Here is an 18,043-nt window from a genome sequence, read left to right on the forward strand (position 1 = left end):
ACCAGTCAATGTTTCGTGTTATTTATTTGAAAAGATGCTGAGCGTGTTCCCAAGTACAACTTCTAAACCTTCAGGTCCAAAACCTTTAAGATCCACATCTTTCCCAGACACAGAGTTTTCGTTTCTGAACATTCTGGGTGGTGTCACTGGCGGTGAGCTGCTCCGTTGGCTCGATGCTGTCCAGGCTGTGCTCTGGCTCGTGTTCACCAGGGGAAGCAACGCTACCCGAGCAGGTATTTCCTGCTTTCCCCTCAGTTCCTAGCGATGCTCCAGGGCCTGCGCAGTGAGGGGCCTGCATCCTCTAACGGGGCCGAGGCCAATCACTGCAGGTGGAGGACGAGGGGAGGGGTCTGGAGGGTTAAGTAGCCAATAGTCTAACGTGTATTTCTAGAAACAGGAGTGAGTGACAGTGTCTGGGAACCATCAGCACAATTTAGGTTGAGTTTTACAGGAACTGGGAACATGTTTAAACAGGACTGGAAAGAAGAAAAACTCCACCAAAATTATGATTTTAAGTCCTTAGTCCATAAATCTTCATGAAAACAGTTCCCTTTGGCCTGGCTCACGCGGGGTCCAGAGGCTCCTCCCCCGCTGCAGCTACATCACCTCGAGGCAGGAAGGCACCTGTAGGTACAGCTTGTAGGTACAGAAGACCTACAGGTACAGCTTGATGAGCTCGTCGCTGACGGCTGAGGGTGTCAGCACCCCCAGGTCTGTAAACAGCAGTGTGATCAAGGAGGGGGGGGTGTAGTCGACCCACGGGTGCTCCTCTCTGAGATCCTGTCCAGTCTGCACAGACCTCAGCGTGTCCGCCTTGTACTGTGGACACAGCAAGCACGCGTTAGTCTGCCCACCAAGTGCTCAGGGCTCTGCAGTTGTGGGGGAGGGAGGGGCTGGCCTGGCCACTCTCCCCAAATGGGGAGAAGCCAGCTGAGCGGCACATTGACAAGAGGCGCTGCTGCTGTGGTGGGCTGTCATGGCGGCCGCCTGGCCACAAGCCCACAGCACGTGTCCCCTCACCATGAGCTGGGCCAATGCCTCCAGACCCGTGAGAGAACCGTTCTCAGCCCACCCTGTGCGGGCACTGCTCAGCCTGCCCACGCGTGGTCTCGGACCGGCTAACTCTGCCCATGCTGTTCCCCCTGCACAGGTCACTGAGGTCGGAGCTCAGGAGGACAGGGCTTGCCCACGGGCACATGGGCAGGAAGTGTCAGGGAGCCGATCCAGGCAGCTGACTCTAGGCTGCACTGCTCACCACCAGCCCCCGCCTCTGCACTGGGTCCAGTGCTCAGTGAGCGGGAGACTGGAAGGCTGAAATTCTGGGGCCCAGTTAGACTCAGTCTCACCGCCACCAATTTATGTTTCTATCCCAACGTCGGAAGACACAGCCACGGGAAGGGAATAACTCCCTGGCGCAGTCTCAGCATTTTTTCAAAGGTTTCAGTTTAGACTCAACCCCTTCAAATACGTAAAGCTCTTGCCTTAAACTTGTCTGGGACGTCTTGCTGGTTCAGTGGGAAGAGCCGGACGAACTTGAAGCTCTCCGCCACCACGTAGAAGGGCTTGTTCTGTGCTTTGGCGCACACGGCCATCTGGTTGGTTCCGATCTGGGAAGTCGGGGAAAAGGGGAGCCGGTGAGACCTACAGCAGGTCACGGGGCGGCCACAGAAAGCACACGAGTGGCCGTAACACATGTAATTCTGACTTCGGAACCACAGAGGAGGAGCTTTAAAAAAGGAAAACAAAGTAGATATTCTCCCAAAGGTATACAACGGCCAATAAACTCATGAAAAGATGCTCCGCGTCCTGAGTCATTAGGGAAATGCAGATCAAAGCCACTAAATACCACGTCCTGCACAGTGAAACGTGCCCTGACTGGAACTGACCATGACCTCATAGGCCGATGCTCAGCCACTGAGCCACACCGGCCGGGCTGGACAGATACACTCAATAGAAAAGGAAAACCAACCAAAAAACTCAATTTCAGTTAAAAAGCGTTTTGAGAAAATAGAAATTACACTCCCTACTTTACATGGATGAAAACTGGGCTGACCCCTGCAATGGCTTCTGGGATTGGGAAGCAAGTGGATGGGCGAAGCAGGACCACGTGACCGCACTGCACGCACAGCACTGCTGCCGAGACCTAGGCCCGCAGTCCACCTCCACCCTTGGGAGGGAACGGGGGACTGAGGCTCCTACCTTGTTGATAACGCCTCCGTTTTCGACGACTCCCTCCGCACCCACGATGACCAGGTCCACCTTCTCCATGATGTAGCTGAGGAAGGCAAGGAGACAGTTTACGCGCCTTTCTCCGCTCGTTAGGCCTCCCTCTCCTGCGAAGGTTAATACTCATCTCTGCCTGGTGAGCTCCTCCTGTAACTAGCGTGCTCACAGGGCACTTCACACACGAGGCGGCCCTGGCACTGCCGCCGGCGCATTAAACCCGTTTCCGTCACGACCCCACATCACGCTGCCACCCAGTGCGCACAGACGTGAACCCGAGCAAGACTCGCAGGCTGGCTTCCGCCTTCCTACGTGGTGCTGTTCCCTGTTCTGCTTCCACACACACAGACCGCCATCTAAAGGCCTGATGTGCTCGCAGGCGGGTGAAGGCCAGTTCACCTTCTAAAGCCAGCCGCTGGGAGAAGGCTTCAAATGCCCATCAAACAGCCCTAACTCCCTCTGCGTCTCCTCTGTCAGAGACTCTCCTGTTTTCTCCTGTGAGGCTCGCTGGCATGTGGCCTCGGCTTAGGTGCATGGCTGAGACGGAGGCAGGGGCCACAGAGGGCACCGTGTCCTCAGAGGAAGGGGGAGCACCCACCTCTGCTGACCTTACCCTGACCTTCGCCCCCGCCCTTGCACCATAGGCGACATGAACGGCTCCCGTTGCCGCCCTGCTAGCGCCCTCCTGCCTGGCGTCTGTGTGCGCCATCAAGGCCTGTAACGAGCTTGCTGGTTTCAGGCAGTTATTAATTAAGAGGCGGGCGCTCTCCAGTGCAGGTTTATGACCGGGACTCAGACCTCCAACCTGGAAACCCGGCTTCCGGCCAGCCCTAGGAGGGGTGGGGGCCGTCATCGCAGCCGGGGACGCCGGCGCTTACCCAACAGCGGCGTCCAGGACCACGGTGACGGGGACGTTGAGGTGGCACAGGGCTTTGGCCATTTTCTTACTGCAAATGACATTTTGAGAACATCAGCTAAAACCCAAGGAAGTTCCAGAGGGAAGTATCGAGTCACGGAGCTGATGGAAAAGCTGCAGATCCTCTGACTGAGCTGGTAGGTCACCCCTGGGGCCCGCACGGCGACCCACTGCCTCACGTGGCTTTCCCCGGGACGCTGCGGGTCGGGGCACGCCCTGGCTCCTTGCGATGGCCTCTAGCCCACAGTCCGCCCTGAGAATGGCTGCCGGGCGCAGGACCAAGCGCGGAGGTACTTGCCCGGACAAGTCCGGCTGCGACTCGGTGATGTACACACTGAAGCGCTTCTTGGCCGCCACCGCCGCTTCCAGGACCCTCAGGGCCACTCTGGAGTAGGCGTGGGTCAGGATCCTCTGTGGACCGAGAACGCTCCGTCAGGGGCGGCCCGACGTCCCCCCACCCTGGCCCTCCAGGTGCACGCGGTGTCTCATGCTCAGGAGTGGGTGATGCAGAAGGAAGTGTGCTGGTGGCAGAGACGGCAGAAGCGGCTTATGAGCCCTGGGCCGGGCGACCGCCTTCACTTGCAGCTCCTCGCTCCTCCCTGGTCAACACCTGGCAGCTGTGCATCTGCCACAGCATTGAAATGAGGTTCAGAAAAACCTCAACCCAGGGCTAGCCTCTGCCAGGAAGACGGCAGCATCAGCCAGTGACGGGAGCTGCTCTGTGTCTATTTTGTACTAACTTAGCACAAACCAATAACAAACACTTCCTTAAGGCATCTCATTAAATCGAGGCTCAGACACGCCGTCCCAGTGTTCCTCTCTGCCTGTTTACAATGACAACCATCTATGGCCGTATCTACGTTTATGTCGTGCCTACATGTGCCAGGCCCAGCAGAGTCCTTGCACATACCACCTGGTTCCCTCACAACCACCCGGCGAGGTAGGTGCTGTGATCCCGCTTATTTAGCAATGAGTGCGCTGCAGCACGGAGGGGTTACACGGCACAGAAGGGGCAGAGGCAGGAATTCAACCGGGAGTCGCCACTCCAAAGCCCTCGCTCCCAGTTACCATATCGGTGGTATCTACTCACCGCCCCGTCTTTGATGAAAGTGTGGCACAGATCTGCGATTTTACTTCTCGACAGTGATATTCTCCTGAGAAAAAGCTCTCCCCGCTCAATCATGATCTTTTTACACTTGGAGTAATCCTAGGGAGGGAAGAGCCAAATGAGGGCAAGGGGGATCCAGGCAAAGCGGAGAACGTCTGCAGCCAAACAGCAGCAGAGAAGGAACCGGCGCGGGCGGGCTCACCGAGTATTCCAGGGACGCAAGGCTGATGAAGCGCAGGAAGAGCTCCCCGCCCGAGGACACGGCCACGGAGGAGTCCACGCCGCACAGGGTTTCGATGGCTCTGGTGAGATTCGCTCTCAGGCCCTGGATCGTCTCCCCTGGATTGATCACATGAGAAATGTGACGTCCATCTTAGTATCACAGCCCCTCGGTGGGCCTGTCATTCATTCATCCATCTACTATGCACAGTTATGCTAGTCTAGATGCCAGAGATACATCAGTGACCAAGACAGACAGGGTCCCTGCTCTGATGAACTCTCTCTCTAGGGGAAGAGGCAGCAAAGAAACAAGTACCCAGCGAAACAGGGAAGTTCATTACCGTGTAACGAGGACAGGAAAGAGAAACATGACAGGAAAGGTGGGCCATGGTAAAGTGAGCGGGGATGCCTTCTTGGAGCGGGTGCCCTTTAAGAGGGAAGGATCCAGCCGCATAAAGACCCAGTGGGAAAGGCCCAGGGGCAGACCATGACAATGCAAAGGCCACGAGGTGGGCACAAACCAGGTCTGAGAGGCCAGCACAGCCAAAGCGCAGGCCGAGAGAGAGAGAAAGAGAGAGAGAGAGCACGGAGGACGTTAAGTAGCCGCGGCAGGTGAGGACCAGGTGTCTCCTGGCCAGCCCCTTGGATCAAAGAAGGCTTATCATTTCCCTTTCACAAGATACCACGTTACACCCACACGCTTACAATTGGAACGCCTGAACTGGCAGGCGATCGGGATGAACAGACTTAATGCCAGAATTTATCCTGGAACGTTCTCTGTGGCATCTGCCGAGAATCTGGCACTGGACAGCTCTATACACAACTGGAAAGCTGACCTACTGCTGTAATTTAAGCTTCACGGGGAATTGGATATAAAATGGTCACTCCTGATTCAAAGTCTATTTCATCTGTGAGAGGGAACCCATTTAATAGTAGTAACTTGGGGGCTCCCTCCAGGGTGAAAGGAGGGCTGGAGTGAAGGGAGAGGCTGAGCTTGGGGTGACAGCACCTTACGCAGGGACACGTCTCTCTCACTCTCTCCGCCTCTCACAGTTGTCAGGAGACTGTCCTGGGGCCAGTGTGTGCGGGGTGACCCTCACCGGTATCGCGCTTCAAGAACTCCAGCAGGGTCCGAATGGCAGCCACGGCCGAGGCCGTGTCGGGATCTTCTTTCATCTGAGACTTGAAGTACTCGATTAACTCTGGGGAGAGAGGAAAAAGTGACCCATCAAATGCACGGAGCAGGGCGTCAGGCAGAGAGCCTGTCAGTAATGGTTCACCGTAAACATTTTCTTTCCAAGGGGCTTGGCTTTCAGGGGAGTAATGGTCAATGGGATACAGACGATACTCAGAGGTCCTTCTCCCTCTTATCCGAGACCCCACGGCCCGAGAGAGCCCCAGCCGACCACCTTATCGGCGTCTCCCGTACCCTCCCTGCAGCTAGGTCTGTGCTAGGCCAAGGCGATTCAATGCAGGCTTTTTCACGTGCAGGTGGGGGGCCACCACCTTTTATCTGCTTAACGTGAAAATTAGATGTATAATCGTTTGCCCTTAGGTTTCACTTAATAAAACACTCTGATAACCACACTAGATGAGCACATCAAACACGCCTTATTCTTCCAGTTCAGAGTCATTCCTACTCCACATACGGGGAGGTCAGGACTGCGAAGGCCGCACGTTCAGGAAGCGGGGGAGCGGGGTGTCTGCGGGAACTCAGGGCCCATCCCCCGGACACAGGACCACGAGAGGGACCAGAGGAACCACATCCAGCCAAGCAGCCTGGGCGTGCGAGGTGCAGGGACCCCCGCGCGGCTCCGCTTTGGCCCCGGCAGGCCCGGCCCGGCCCGACTTACCCTTGTCGTCCATGGTGCCCTGCGGACCGCGGAGCCCGAGGGCCCGGAGCCGCCCGTGCTGCCCGCTGGCGTCCCGCGACCGCGCCGGCGCCGAAGCTCCGAGGCTGACAGCGCGCGGCGCCGCTCCGCACTCCACTTCCGGCGCTCTGGGGGCGGGGCCGTGGGGACGCGCCGGGTCGGGGCCCAACCGCCTGGCGCGTCACTCGTAGGCGCCGGAAGTGGGCGCGCACCGCATCCGGGATGCTCCCTTGACTTCCGGTGGCTCTGCGCGGAGGGATCCCGGGCCACCATGGTCTCGGACGGTGAGGGTCGCGCCGGGTGGGACCGGGGCCGGGGGCCGGGCGGCCGAGGCCCGTCCGGAACCGGCCAGGTGGCTGTGCATTGTGGGCCGGTGGCGCCCGTGTGGTCTGCAGAGCGGTAGCGAGTGTGTTCCCTCAGGAGATGCTCTCGGTTCCCTCCTGCGGGCCAGGCCCCATGTGCCGTGCGCGCGGAGGAAGCGCAGCCGCGAGCAGGCAGGACGGGCCCCTGCGGAGGCTGCAGTCCAGGGGGAGAGACAGACAAGAGGCCAGAGTTCTGAGGGGGCAGGAGCGGTGGACACAGTATCGGGGTGACGTGTGAGATGGCGATGAGGAGCTGATGGAGGCGGAGGTGCTTTCGGTGGGCGCCCAGGGGCCGCAGGGATGGCAGTGAGAGGAATGACTACCCCTCGGTGCACGGGGACGCCCCACCCACGGAGCGTCGGGGGCGGGGGTGGGAAGGATGAGAGCGGGGCGCCCTGAGCTGTGAAGTGAGGTGGTGACAGCGAGGCCTGAGGGGTCCGCACCAAGCCACGTGACCTACAGGCCGCGCCTGCCCTTTGCAGACTAGGACCACCATATTCCATCCAAAACAGCGTTGGTTGTGAAATGTCCTTCCGTAGAACGCACCACCCATCGGGATCGCAAGATACCATCTGATTTCAGCAGCTGCTCGATGGAATTAATAAAAAGGGGGGGTGCATCTTGTAACTGATGGACGATGGCGATCATCCTCTGTCCCTTCTGGCGGGGTCCTAGTCAGCAACGAGTGGGGAAATGGACCCCGTGTGCCAGGGCCTGGCGCGGCGGAGGCTGGCACCCCCAGTCCCTGAGATGGGGGAGCCGGAGGCTGGCACCCCCGGTCCCTGAGGTGGGGGAGCAGGGCCTGTGGGGAGCCCTGGGAAGGGCTTTTGGAGCAAGGAGGTCGCACCGCCGCGGGGCCCTGAAGAGTCAATAGGGTTTGGATGTGTCCGCAGGAAGCAATGGGGGGTGGGCGGGGGTGTGTGTGTGTGTGTGTGTGTGTGTGTCCTGACCTGCAGGAAGGAAGGTGGGAGAGACGCTGCTGCTTTTTTTTTTTTTTTTTTAAATATATTTTGATATTTTACAGAGCGGAAGGGAGAGAGATAGAGAGTTAGAAACATTGATGAGAGAGAAACATCGATCAGCTGCCTCCTGCACATTTCCTACTGGGGATGTGCCCGCAACCCAGGTACATGCCCTTGACCGGAATCGAACCTGGGACCTTTCAGTCCGCAGGCCGACGCCCTATCCGCTGAGCCAAACTGGTTTGGCGACGCTGCTGCTTTTAATGAGCATTTTGCTATTAATGAGCATCCTGGGATTTTCATAACACACCTGCCTGCAAGTTCATCGCAACCCCAGTCAGCACGTAGGCCCGTCGAGGGCGCGGACACAGCGCGCCCGCCGCCTGACAGCCTGACATGCGTCTTGGCGTAAATGGTTGTTGAGTGAATGAATGGGCTACGCGAGGCGGCTCTGTGTTTGGAGTGGAGCCTCGTTTCTTTCCCAGGAAAACACTCTACATAGGAATTGGTTTTCACCTTTTAAAACTGGTTCCTAATCGCAGCTGGCCTTGCTGCTAGGTGATTGGATGTATTCAGGGCCAGATGGATTCCTGATTCCTCCCCCCAAATTTCACTGCGAGTGGTTTTCGCTGCTGGTTGTTCAGTGCCTTCTATCATGGACCAGGCATTTAAAATGCAAATATCGCCCCCGGCTGGTGTGTCTCTGTTGGCTGGGCGTTGTCCCGTGCACCAGAAGGTCAGGGGTTCGAATCTCAGTCTGGGCACATGCCTGGTTGCAGGTTTGATCTCCAGTGAGGGGTAGGAGGTGTGCAGGAGACATCGATCGATGTTTCACTTTCACATCGATGTTTCTCTTTCTCTCCCTTCTCTCTCTAAAGTCAAAAAAAAGTATTTTAAAAATAAATAAATAAAAATGCAAATACCTTTGGGTCCATCCAATAGATACTTATTACACATCCTCTGTGGCTAAGCAGCATGTGAGGAACAAAAGATGAGCAGTGACAAAACAGACGAACCCCCTCCTGCAGCTGACGGTCTGGGGGGGGGGGGGCGGTCTGCCGAGCAGGCGCGGGCTGGCCCAGGGCCACGGAGCTTAGGTGTGTGAGAGAGCGCGGCCTTCTGTTAACCTCAGCACTGTCAGGTCACAGGCGCGTAAAGGCATGTAGGCTTTTCACTGTCATGGGGCTCATGTTTTCTTCTTTTTGTTAATATTTTCAGAAGATGAATTGAATCTTCTAGTTATCATAGTTGATACCAACCCAATCTGGTGGGGGAAGCAAGCATTAAAGGAATCCCAGGTAAGATTGCTCGAGGGGGCCTTTGGGTGATTGTAGTTTAACTGAGTATGTGTTTATATTGCTTTAAAAAAATAGCTTGAGTAAGGTATTTATATACCATAAAATTCACCCATTTTAACATACAATTGGGTGATTTTTAGTAAAACCCACAGTAGAGTTGTGTAACCATGACCACAGTTCTGTTCTTTCATTTGTTTAGTCTTCACCTAAGCATGGAGGGTTGCGGCCTGGAGAAGTCTTTTTACATATTTTGGACACAAGTCCTCTATCAAATATATGATTTACTAATATTTTCTCTTGGCCTGTGGCTTTGTGGTTTGTCTTTTCATTTTCTTGATGGTGCCTTTTTAAAACAGCTTTATCGGGATAGAATGGACATGCAGTGAACTGTCTTTAAAGTGTTCCGTTTGACATGTTTTCACATATGTACACATTCATGAGGTTATCGCTACAATGAAAATGAGGGGCCTACAGATCCATCAGCCCCGGGAAGTGTCCTCATGCGCCTTTGTAATCGGCCCCCCACACCTCCCCCGCCTCTCTGCCTGCCCCCGCCCCTCAGCCACCCCCTGCTCTGCTTTCTGTTACTTCAGTTTGCATTTCCGAGGTCTCTACATGAACACAACCAAACAGTACGTACGGGGGAGTTTTTGGTCTGGCGCCTTTATTCCGCATCATCATTCTGAGCCTTGTCCATCTTGTTACCTGTCCCAGTAGCTCAGTTCCTTTTGTCGCTGCATAGTATGCCGTGGCTGGGTAGACCGCACATCCCTGCGTGGTACTTATCCCTCTGCGGAAAAAGCGGCTCATCTTGACCTCTCGTCACTGGTATATAAGAAGGCCTTTTCGCCTTTCACTTTTGTCACAGTCAGTACTTTTGCCATCTGGAAATTTTAATTGGTTTGTTTTATTTTTAAAAAATAAAGTGAAATTAATCAGCATTTTATTTTCCTGCCTGAAAGTATTTTTGATGAACTCTTAGTGGTTTGAAGAGCTCGTGTAGGGGGATGCAGAGCTAATTGACCTTTCCGGTGTCTTCCTCTTTCAATAGTTCACGTTGTCGAAATGCATCGACGCAGTGATGGTGCTGGGAAATTCTCACTTATTCATGAACCGGTCCAACAGGCTCGCGGTGATAGCGAGTCACATTCAGGAAAGGTAGGACCGCCAGGGTGTTCTTCAAGTTCATGGGACTTGCATGCCAGTAGCGTGTCCGGTGCCTGCTGTATGTCGCAATGACTTTTCTCTGTATCCGTGAACAGTACTCACAACACCAAGGAGCAGCACATGTACAGCTTGAGTGTGAGCATTGAAAGCCTCCCTGCTGGTGTACAGTAGAGCTGGGCGGGTGCTCGTCTCACTTACACCTTCATCTTGTGCTCTGGGCAGAAAGGAGCAGCATCCGATGGCAGATGGGCCGGCAGCTCCGTCACTGCTCTCCTGGCGGGTCTGCCCCGGGGCGGGGAGAGCGCTGGGATTCCACTTTCCCTTCAGCCTGCCCCGCTCCTGGGCACCTCTTACTCCCCGTGTGACTACCGCACGGCTCTGGGCGTGAGTCCGGTGTTTGTAAGTAAGGGCTTTTCTTACAAATTGGCTCCTTAACCCACACCAGCTCCGCCATCGGGTGCTGGGCTGGAGAAACAGTGACCCTTCCTAACACTGATGCGAACACCTGTCGGTGTGGCCAGTAGCTCTGCAGCGGGCATGCAAATAGGGCCATGTGCCAGCAGCGATTCTCATGAATAATTCTGACCCTGTTTACTTGTCACGTTGTACACGGACTGTGGAATCCAGTCCCCATGTGAGACTCGGCTCCTCTCTGATCAGTGAGTGTCCCTCACAGCAGATGGGACTCTTGTTTACCCACCTGTTTCATGAGGTTGGTGGCCGGTTGTCAGGCTACTGGGTTCTCAGGGCTCGTTCCCTCGGTGTGTGGAGAGAACCCACAGGCTCCCACCCAAGTGCTCCCCTCCCGTCGTCGCCAACATCCTCTCGGAATCAGGAGAGAGGACGCCGATCTGATTAAGATGTCACTCAGAGCAGCGAGGCTAAGTGTTCACGGTTTAGAAAAACCGGGCGTGTTTTCCGTGATTGCCACAGAGGTCCTGGGCCACTGGAGGAGTCTTGGGCGCCCCTGGGCCAGATTCCCAGTGCTGGTGCAGAGAACCGTACCTCAGACAGCAAACTGACAGCATGTTAGAGGGGCCAGAAGCGGGGGAGAGCCCCGAAGCGTCTCCAGAGACACAGCCAGTGTCCTCTGTTTCCTCTCATCGCTCAGAAAACAGTGGCGTCATTAAGACATTCTGTGGTGGGCGACTTGTGTTTCCACCTTTATGCATGTTTTCATTTCTATCATTTTACTTATTTATTAAGTATATTTTATTTATTTTAACAGAAAGGAAGAGAGAGGGAGAGAGAGATAGAAACATCCATGATGAGAGAGAATCATGGATCCAGTGCCGCCTGCATGCCCCCTACTGGGGATCGAGCCTGCAACCTGGGCATGTGCCCTTGACCAAAATCGAACCCAGGACTTCAGGCCACAGGCCGACGCTTTATCCACTGAGCCAAACCAGCTAGGGCTATACATTTTTTTTAAAAAAATGGAATTTATTATAGGTCTTGTGATCCAGAGTTAATGTGGCTTTTGTGTGTTTTCTCTGCTGAATGTCACCCTGTCTCGTGAGGGGGCTGCGTCCTGGTGTAACTAGGCTTTTCCCACCGTTTCAGCCGATTCCTATACCCTGGGAAGAACGGGCGACTCGGAGACTTCTTCGGGGACCCTGGCAACCCCGCTTCTGAATATAACCCCTCGGGGAGCAAAGACGGGAAGTACGAGCTGTTGACAGCAGCAAATGAAGTCATTGTGGAGGAGGTCAAGGATCTGATGACCAAGAGTAAGAGCTTTTTCCCTCCATTGTTGTTATGTTGCAAATGGAGTTGAACATGGGGGGCCTGAAATCCAAGGATTTGAGGTTCTTGGTGCTGCTACTTGCCATTTTGTCAACGTCTGTGTGGCATTTCCCTGACGCTGCAGCCTGGACACCGCCCTGCCTCCGCCTCTTGAAGCACGCCCTTTGGCTCCTAAGACTATCCTGGTGATCTGGTTTTCCTCTTTTTTTGGACCATTTATTCTATTTATGACTTTTCCTTAAAATACATATTGTTTATTCTGTTTAAAATATTTTCATTCATGAAGAAGAATACTTTGGTTTGATAATGATTTTAGTTCAAGAAAATGCCAAGAAATTCCCTTCTTAATGCTTCTTCTTATTTGTAGGTGACATAAAGGGGCAGCACACAGAGACTCTGCTGGCAGGGTCCCTCGCCAAAGCTCTGTGCTGTATCCTTTGTGGTGTGCTCATTCATGGTGTCTTCTGGGATAGACGTGTCTTCCTGGGGACGTTGCCTGGACCCTGTGCCCACGTGAACGAAGGCTGAGCCTTGCAAAGCGATGGCTTTGCAGTGTTTGTGAACAAGCTGGAAAAACTCGAAGTGGGAAGAATGGGAGAACTCCAGTGCTTTTTTTTATATGTAGAAAGAAACATCGATGTGTTGTTCCACTTACTCATGCATTCATTGGTTGCTTCTTGTACGTGCCCTGACCGGGGATCGAACCCGCAACCTTGGTGTATCGGGATGACGCTCTCACCAACGGAGCTCCCGGCCAGGGCCTGCTCACAACCCTTCAGGGCACATCCTTGCTTCCTCGCTTCTTAGTTAGGCAGACTGGGGAGTTGGTGTTTTGTTTTCATTTCTGTTGGATTATAAAAGGCACTCACTGACCTGATGCTCAGTAAGCGAGCAGTTGTTGCTCCACAGGCCAGCGGGTTACTTGGCGTTTAGCGTGGGGTCCACAACCCCCCTAAGCATTTCGATGTTGTCTATGTTTGTGTGATGTTCTCCCAAAATTAAGCGCTTGAATTTGCTTGGGACAAAGATGATTGCTCTGTGTCGGACTTTGAGGGTCGTGGCTGACCCCTGTGTGTGGTCTTCAGTCCCAGATCCCCCCTGACTGGCTGGCTGGCTGACTGGTCCCAGTGTTCAACTCTGGGGTGTGGGGCGTTGTCATACAACAGTCCGTGGTGGTCATTTCCATTTTCTGGCACGAAGGTACTTTGGAAACCCCTAGTCCTTCGTTTGGTGTGTCTATCCCGGTAAAGGGACAGGTCTTTCTCTCCGTTTGGGGATGCTGGGTTTATTTAACTGAAATTTGAGGTTATTTGTCTGTTTACTATGAATATTGATGAAAGTAAATGATACTTTAAAATTCCTTAATGCTAAGAAAACAAGACATCCACAGGATGAACAAGGAGGTTAAAGGTAGGAGCCCACGTTTCCTGTGAGACTGATCTCACTTCACCGCTGTAACTTGGTGGGCTGCATGCAGGTGGTTGGAAAACCTGACAACATGCCTGATACGCCTCAGTTACACGGTAGCCTGCGTTCCTCTCTCTACAGACAACCAGGAGATGAAGTCCAGGATACTGGTGAGATGTGCCACATTAATCCTGTGCTTATGTTTATGTTCTGTCTGCCTCGGCAGCTGGGGTGGTCGCCCTCCCGCGTGGCGACACTGATGGGGGTGGAATAGCGCAGCTCTCCCAGGGCAGGCGGCTGTCCCCCGGGTCAGGGTGGAATGTGCGGCCTCACCGATTTCAGGAGCTCACCCTGGAGAGTCCGTCAGAGCGCTGTCTGCACCGAGCCCTGCAGGTGCTTCAGAGTCCCCTGTAGGGACTTGGGTAAATAGCGGAAGTCAGCTGAGTCGGCAGGAAGGACATAGACGCCTAAGAAGCAGGTCGCAGCGCACTAGACGGAGGACTGTCCGTTAGTGTGTGTGCGGTGGGTGCGAGTGTATGACGTGCCCGTAGCTGCTCTCCAGAAACTGTTAGCAAGGACTGTCCCTGGAGTGGCAGGATTTGGGGGGTTCAGTCTCCTTTACACCGATAGGGTTGTTTACTGAGGATGGCTAGGCAGACAGTGAGAAAAGCGCTGTCGGCTGAGCTTGCAGAGTAGCGGGACCTCCCGGGGGGAGGGGGATGCGCCTGCAGGTCCTGACGGGCTGTGACTTCAGGTGATCAAGGCTGCGGAAGACAGCGCCCTGCAGTACATGAACTTCATGAACGTCATCTTCGCGGCGCAGAAGCAGGTGAGCGCACGCCCTTCCTTTCCGGGACGCTCGCTTCATAATGAGGAACTAATTTCTTTTTCTTAATGACCCACTGAGGGAGGTTTTCTGACTAAACAGCCTTATGAATGGAGTAGGGATCTGGAATCCATGGTTTATACAATCATTTGAGTCCTGGGCCCATTGAGAATGAGCCCCCAGAAAGACGTGCACTCAGTGTTAATGCAGTTTCAGGGTGTTCATGCGCCCCATTGGGCCCATCCAAGGACCCAGGCTGAGTCTCTGGCTTTACAGAGTGCTACATGCCTCGATGAATTGTCACTAATACTTGTCATTTTCTCCTTTGATGTGTTAAAACTTCTGTTATAATCTAAATGCCATAGTTGCATATACTGTTCTCCATTTGGGAGTAACCACGTGAGATAGAGAAAAGACCATGGCCTCGTGGACAGGCCGTCTAGGGTGACCCGCTGCCTCCCCTGGCTCCATGGCCACAGCCTGGCCCGGTCTGGGCTGCAATATGCTAATTGGATATCTGCCTTGCACAGTTATGCATGTTAAATAAGCCATTTCAAGAGTAGAGGTTGGCACGTAGATTCTGAGTATAAAGTAGTCATTGTTATCATTCCTGTAATGTTTTCGGAATATTCATTTCAGAATATTTTGATCGATGCGTGTGTTTTAGACTCCGATTCAGGACTCCTCCAACAGGTACGTTTTAGGTGAATGCTTGGTGTTGGTTGTGAAAGGGGGTGTGTTCTGTTCCTGTTGTTCCATGCCTTTCACTGATCGTCACACATTTGTAGGGATTAGCCTGTGTGACAGCACAGATGAGAGAACGCAATTCCTCTGGCCCCTTCAAACTTTCTATTTTACGTAATAACTCGATTGACTTTAGAAAAGTGATTCACACATTAAAACAAATACAAGCAACACAGAAAAGTATTTTTTAAAAAGGTTAAAAAAATCCCTTCAAATACTATTATTCAAAAGTTATCATTGTTAATTGGTGAAGAGAATGATAGATCTGTGTATATAGATATAGATTTTTAGGAAGAGGAAGGGAGAGGGGGAGAGAGAGAAACATTGATGTGAGAGCCAAACATTCATTGGCTGCCTCCTGCACGCCCCCTACTGGGGATCAAGCCTACAACTCGGGCATGTGCTCAGGAATTGTCCTTTTCTGCGCATGGGACTACGCCCAACCACCTGAGCCACACTGAGTTAATTGTGTGGCGTGAATTATATCTCAGAGTTGTTGTGAAAACATAATGACTGAATAAACGTGGCAAGAATAAAGTTCAGCAGTAGCAAACAAACAGAAGGAAGGGTGGAAGGCGTGAGCCAAGGGCAAAAGGAAGCTGCCTGCACATCCCGGGAGGAAGCGGCAGTTCTGGTCCGCGCTCTGGGGAACACCGCTCTCGCTCCGCTGTGTCGTCTCCTCCCCGTTGGGGGACCTGCAGCGTGTCCCCCTGGAAAAGCGAAGTGCGTGCTGCTTTGGCAGGGCCCTGGTGTGTCTTGCAGGCTTGTGACATCACAGGGGGCCTGTACCTGAAGGTGCCGCAGATGCCCTCCCTCCTGCAGTACCTGCTGGTAAGGAGCCGTGACGGTGCGCCTGGCACCTGGGACCGTCTCCTGGGGAACGAATGGGCGCAGATGGTGCTAGTCATTGGAGGAAAGGAAGGAAGGGGTGACGGGTCTTGAAGCTGAGAAGAGGGGGGCTCCCCATAGTCTTTGAACCCTGCAAGCCGTGTGCAGTGTTGTGTGCCTGCCTGTTTGCGGAGCGGTGCCTGTATGTGGAGGGGCTCAGTTATTGCTGAGTGAATACTAAAAAGGATTTTTATTTGATTTTATTTTTTCAGTGGGTCTTTCTTCCTGATCAGGACCAGAGATCTCAGTTAACCCTCCCTCCCCCCATTCACGTGGACTACCGGGCCGCCTGCTTCTGCCACCGCAACCTCATCGAGATCGGCTACGTCTGTTCTGTGTGCCTGTCGAGTAAGTTCACGGCCGAGGTGGTTCCTTCTTGCCACGTCGCGGGAGGCCGGAGAAGGTCTCCACGGTGTGGTTCTCAGCCATCCTGGCTTTTCTTTGTTTTCTGCATTTACAGTATTCTGCAACTTCAGCCCCATCTGCACCACCTGCGAGTAAGTACCTTCGGGGTTGGGTGGCTGGCTCCCGCCCGCGGCAGAGCGTTCGCGTTAAAGGGCGTCTTGCTCCCTGTGTCGTTTCAGGACGGCCTTTAAGATTTCTCTGCCTCCCGTGCTGAAGGCCAAGAAAAAGAAACTGAAAGTGTCTGCGTGATGGTTGCGCTTTCCCACCTCCCGGAGCTGCCGTAGAAACGGGAGGCGGGGAGTCTTTGTAAGGAGGCCCCGAAAAATACAGCGAGTGTAAGAATTCCCAACGCGGTTCCTTACAGGATGCAGCCCTACAAGATCACCCTCCCCCTGTGGGGGCTGCTGTACGGGGGAGCCCTTCTCTGCAGTATCCATCCCTAGAATGCTTCCAGAGGGTTCTGTCCAGACGGGGAAAAGCGCACATTTGTGACTTTTTAAACCGGAGGATCACGTGTCACACCATCCTGTCCAGACTGGGCGTAGGCTTTAGAGCTTCTTACTGTGAAGCGTTGTTACAGGGGGCATTGGAGCAGTTTCAGAAAAAGTGAGTGAGGGCCTAGTCAACATGCACCGTCTTACATACTTGGATCCACTTTCAGATCCTTGTCTGCGTGGAGCTTCAGCCTCAGGTACTTGCAGGTACTCAGTCCTTTGTGTGACGTCGGCACATGTTTGGACAGCGATACCCAAATGATAATAAATAACAGTTTGTCTCGGAATCACTGCGAAATGGCTTTCCATGAGTCAGGCGAGTGATGCAGGAGTCTGGTGGCAACTTCTTCAAAAGCAAAGCAGTTGTGTGAAGAGGTCATCTGTGAACGCTGATGTCTGGCTTGTGAGGGGTACTACAGGGTTGGGGGGATGGATTCTTTATAGTGTCACTCCCAGACTGAATCCTTTCTTTTTAACCAAGGAAAAGAAATAAAAGTATTAACACTGGCTAACTGATCTCTAGAAGCTTTGGACTTAATACTGAAAATTTCTGTCAGTTCAAACAAAAAAATATTTGTAATTTCAGCAATAAAAATCGTATTTTTTCCATGTGACCTTGAAGTTATTAAGTCCTTTTAAATTCCAGCATAGTGTGGGAAGGGTTTTCGGGAACAGTGGCTGATTTGGTTTGTTTTTAAAAGTATGTTGCCAAGGGGGACATCTGTAATATTTCAACAACAAAAAAGTATGTTGACAAATTGTGTATCCAATCTTGTACACAAATAAGATTTAAATTTTCTCTTTATACCATCTCGGAAGCTCAGTCTCATTTAAGTAACTTGTGGTATTTGGTTAGATTATTTCAGGTGGGTTTTGTATTCTGGACTTACAATTTTATTAACTACACAAAGATTTTTGTGATAACTTTGCAAGTATTTGTTAATTCTTGAGTTTGAGAATCTCTTTAAAAATAATATTTAATATTCATAGCCTCATTAAGCGTAATGGAAATCCCTATTAAGTCTAGGAAAGAAAGCATTGTATATCTAAAAGGATAATTTCAAGTAGTTTTGATAAGATTAATTTTCACTGGAAATGTTTTTATATACTGTTTTAGTTCTGTTTTATTTTTAACGGTTGTGTTTATGGTTTATTTTATATAAATTTTTATAACAAAATAATTTAAACTTTAATATTTTCTTGAGTTATTTTCTCTTACTCAATGTTTATTTCATGCTCATTCAACTCTGCGTCAAATGTGTACTTTTTAACTGGATTTGGTCAAATACCACATTTTTATTCATTTCTGAAGAACTTTAATTTCAAATCTTGCCCAAGTTATTTGTGAAAATGCTGTTACATTTTTTGCCAGGCTGAATTCTGGTGCTTTTGCATCTGTCCTAATGC

At 52.5% G+C, this 18,043-nt stretch overlaps 2 protein-coding genes across 3 annotated transcripts; one reads left to right on the top strand and one right to left on the bottom strand.

Moving 5' to 3' along the window:
• Window positions 1-5: 5 nt before the first annotated feature.
• EIF2B1 (eukaryotic translation initiation factor 2B subunit alpha) lies at window positions 6-6,453 on the bottom strand. The gene is made up of 9 exons (XM_070399143.1): window positions 6,320-6,453; window positions 5,567-5,668; window positions 4,450-4,586; window positions 4,230-4,346; window positions 3,438-3,550; window positions 3,102-3,170; window positions 2,200-2,275; window positions 1,482-1,607; window positions 6-819 (listed from the first exon to the last, which is right to left on the bottom strand). The coding sequence occupies exons 1-9, from the start codon at window positions 6,330-6,332 to the stop codon at window positions 655-657; spliced, it is 918 nt and encodes a 305-aa protein (XP_070255244.1). The 5' UTR covers window positions 6,333-6,453; the 3' UTR covers window positions 6-654.
• A 108-nt stretch (window positions 6,454-6,561) lies between these two features.
• On the top strand, window positions 6,562-17,786 carry GTF2H3 (general transcription factor IIH subunit 3). Of its 2 annotated transcripts, none has more exons than XM_070399287.1 (13): window positions 6,562-6,621; window positions 8,880-8,959; window positions 10,011-10,117; window positions 11,690-11,856; window positions 12,240-12,302; window positions 13,253-13,282; window positions 13,421-13,449; window positions 14,034-14,108; window positions 14,745-14,798; window positions 15,612-15,680; window positions 15,950-16,085; window positions 16,198-16,234; window positions 16,322-17,786. In XM_070399287.1, exons 1-13 carry the CDS (start codon window positions 6,609-6,611, stop codon window positions 16,389-16,391), a joined length of 930 nt encoding a protein of 309 aa, XP_070255388.1. In that variant the 5' UTR covers window positions 6,562-6,608; the 3' UTR covers window positions 16,392-17,786. The 2 variants fall into 2 exon arrangements, with proteins under 2 accessions (XP_070255388.1, XP_070255389.1); XM_070399288.1 differs by lacking the exon at window positions 6,562-6,621 and adding an exon at window positions 6,841-6,967.
• Window positions 17,787-18,043: the final 257 nt, after the last annotated feature.

This window comes from Myotis yumanensis, unplaced genomic scaffold (genome assembly GCF_028538775.1).
Source record: "Myotis yumanensis isolate MYYU_CA2020_CCGP unplaced genomic scaffold, mMyoYum1.0.hap1 SCAF_19, whole genome shotgun sequence".
Classification (NCBI taxonomy): Eukaryota; Metazoa; Chordata; class Mammalia; order Chiroptera; family Vespertilionidae; genus Myotis; species Myotis yumanensis.

Excerpts from the sequence above, each read along its gene's own strand:
- EIF2B1 (XM_070399143.1), bottom strand. Across the intron at positions 4,587-5,566 it reads GTTCTTGAAGCGCGATACCG|GGGAGACGATCCAGGGCCTG; the intron begins GTGAGGGTCACC and ends TGATCAATCCAG. Across the intron at positions 1,608-2,199 it reads ACGGAGGCGTTATCAACAAG|ATCGGAACCAACCAGATGGC; the intron begins GTAGGAGCCTCA and ends CCGACTTCCCAG.
- GTF2H3 (XM_070399287.1), top strand. Across the intron at positions 10,118-11,689 it reads GCGAGTCACATTCAGGAAAG|CCGATTCCTATACCCTGGGA; the intron begins GTAGGACCGCCA and ends CCACCGTTTCAG. Across the intron at positions 13,283-13,420 it reads GATGAACAAGGAGGTTAAAG|ACAACCAGGAGATGAAGTCC; the intron begins GTAGGAGCCCAC and ends CTCTCTCTACAG.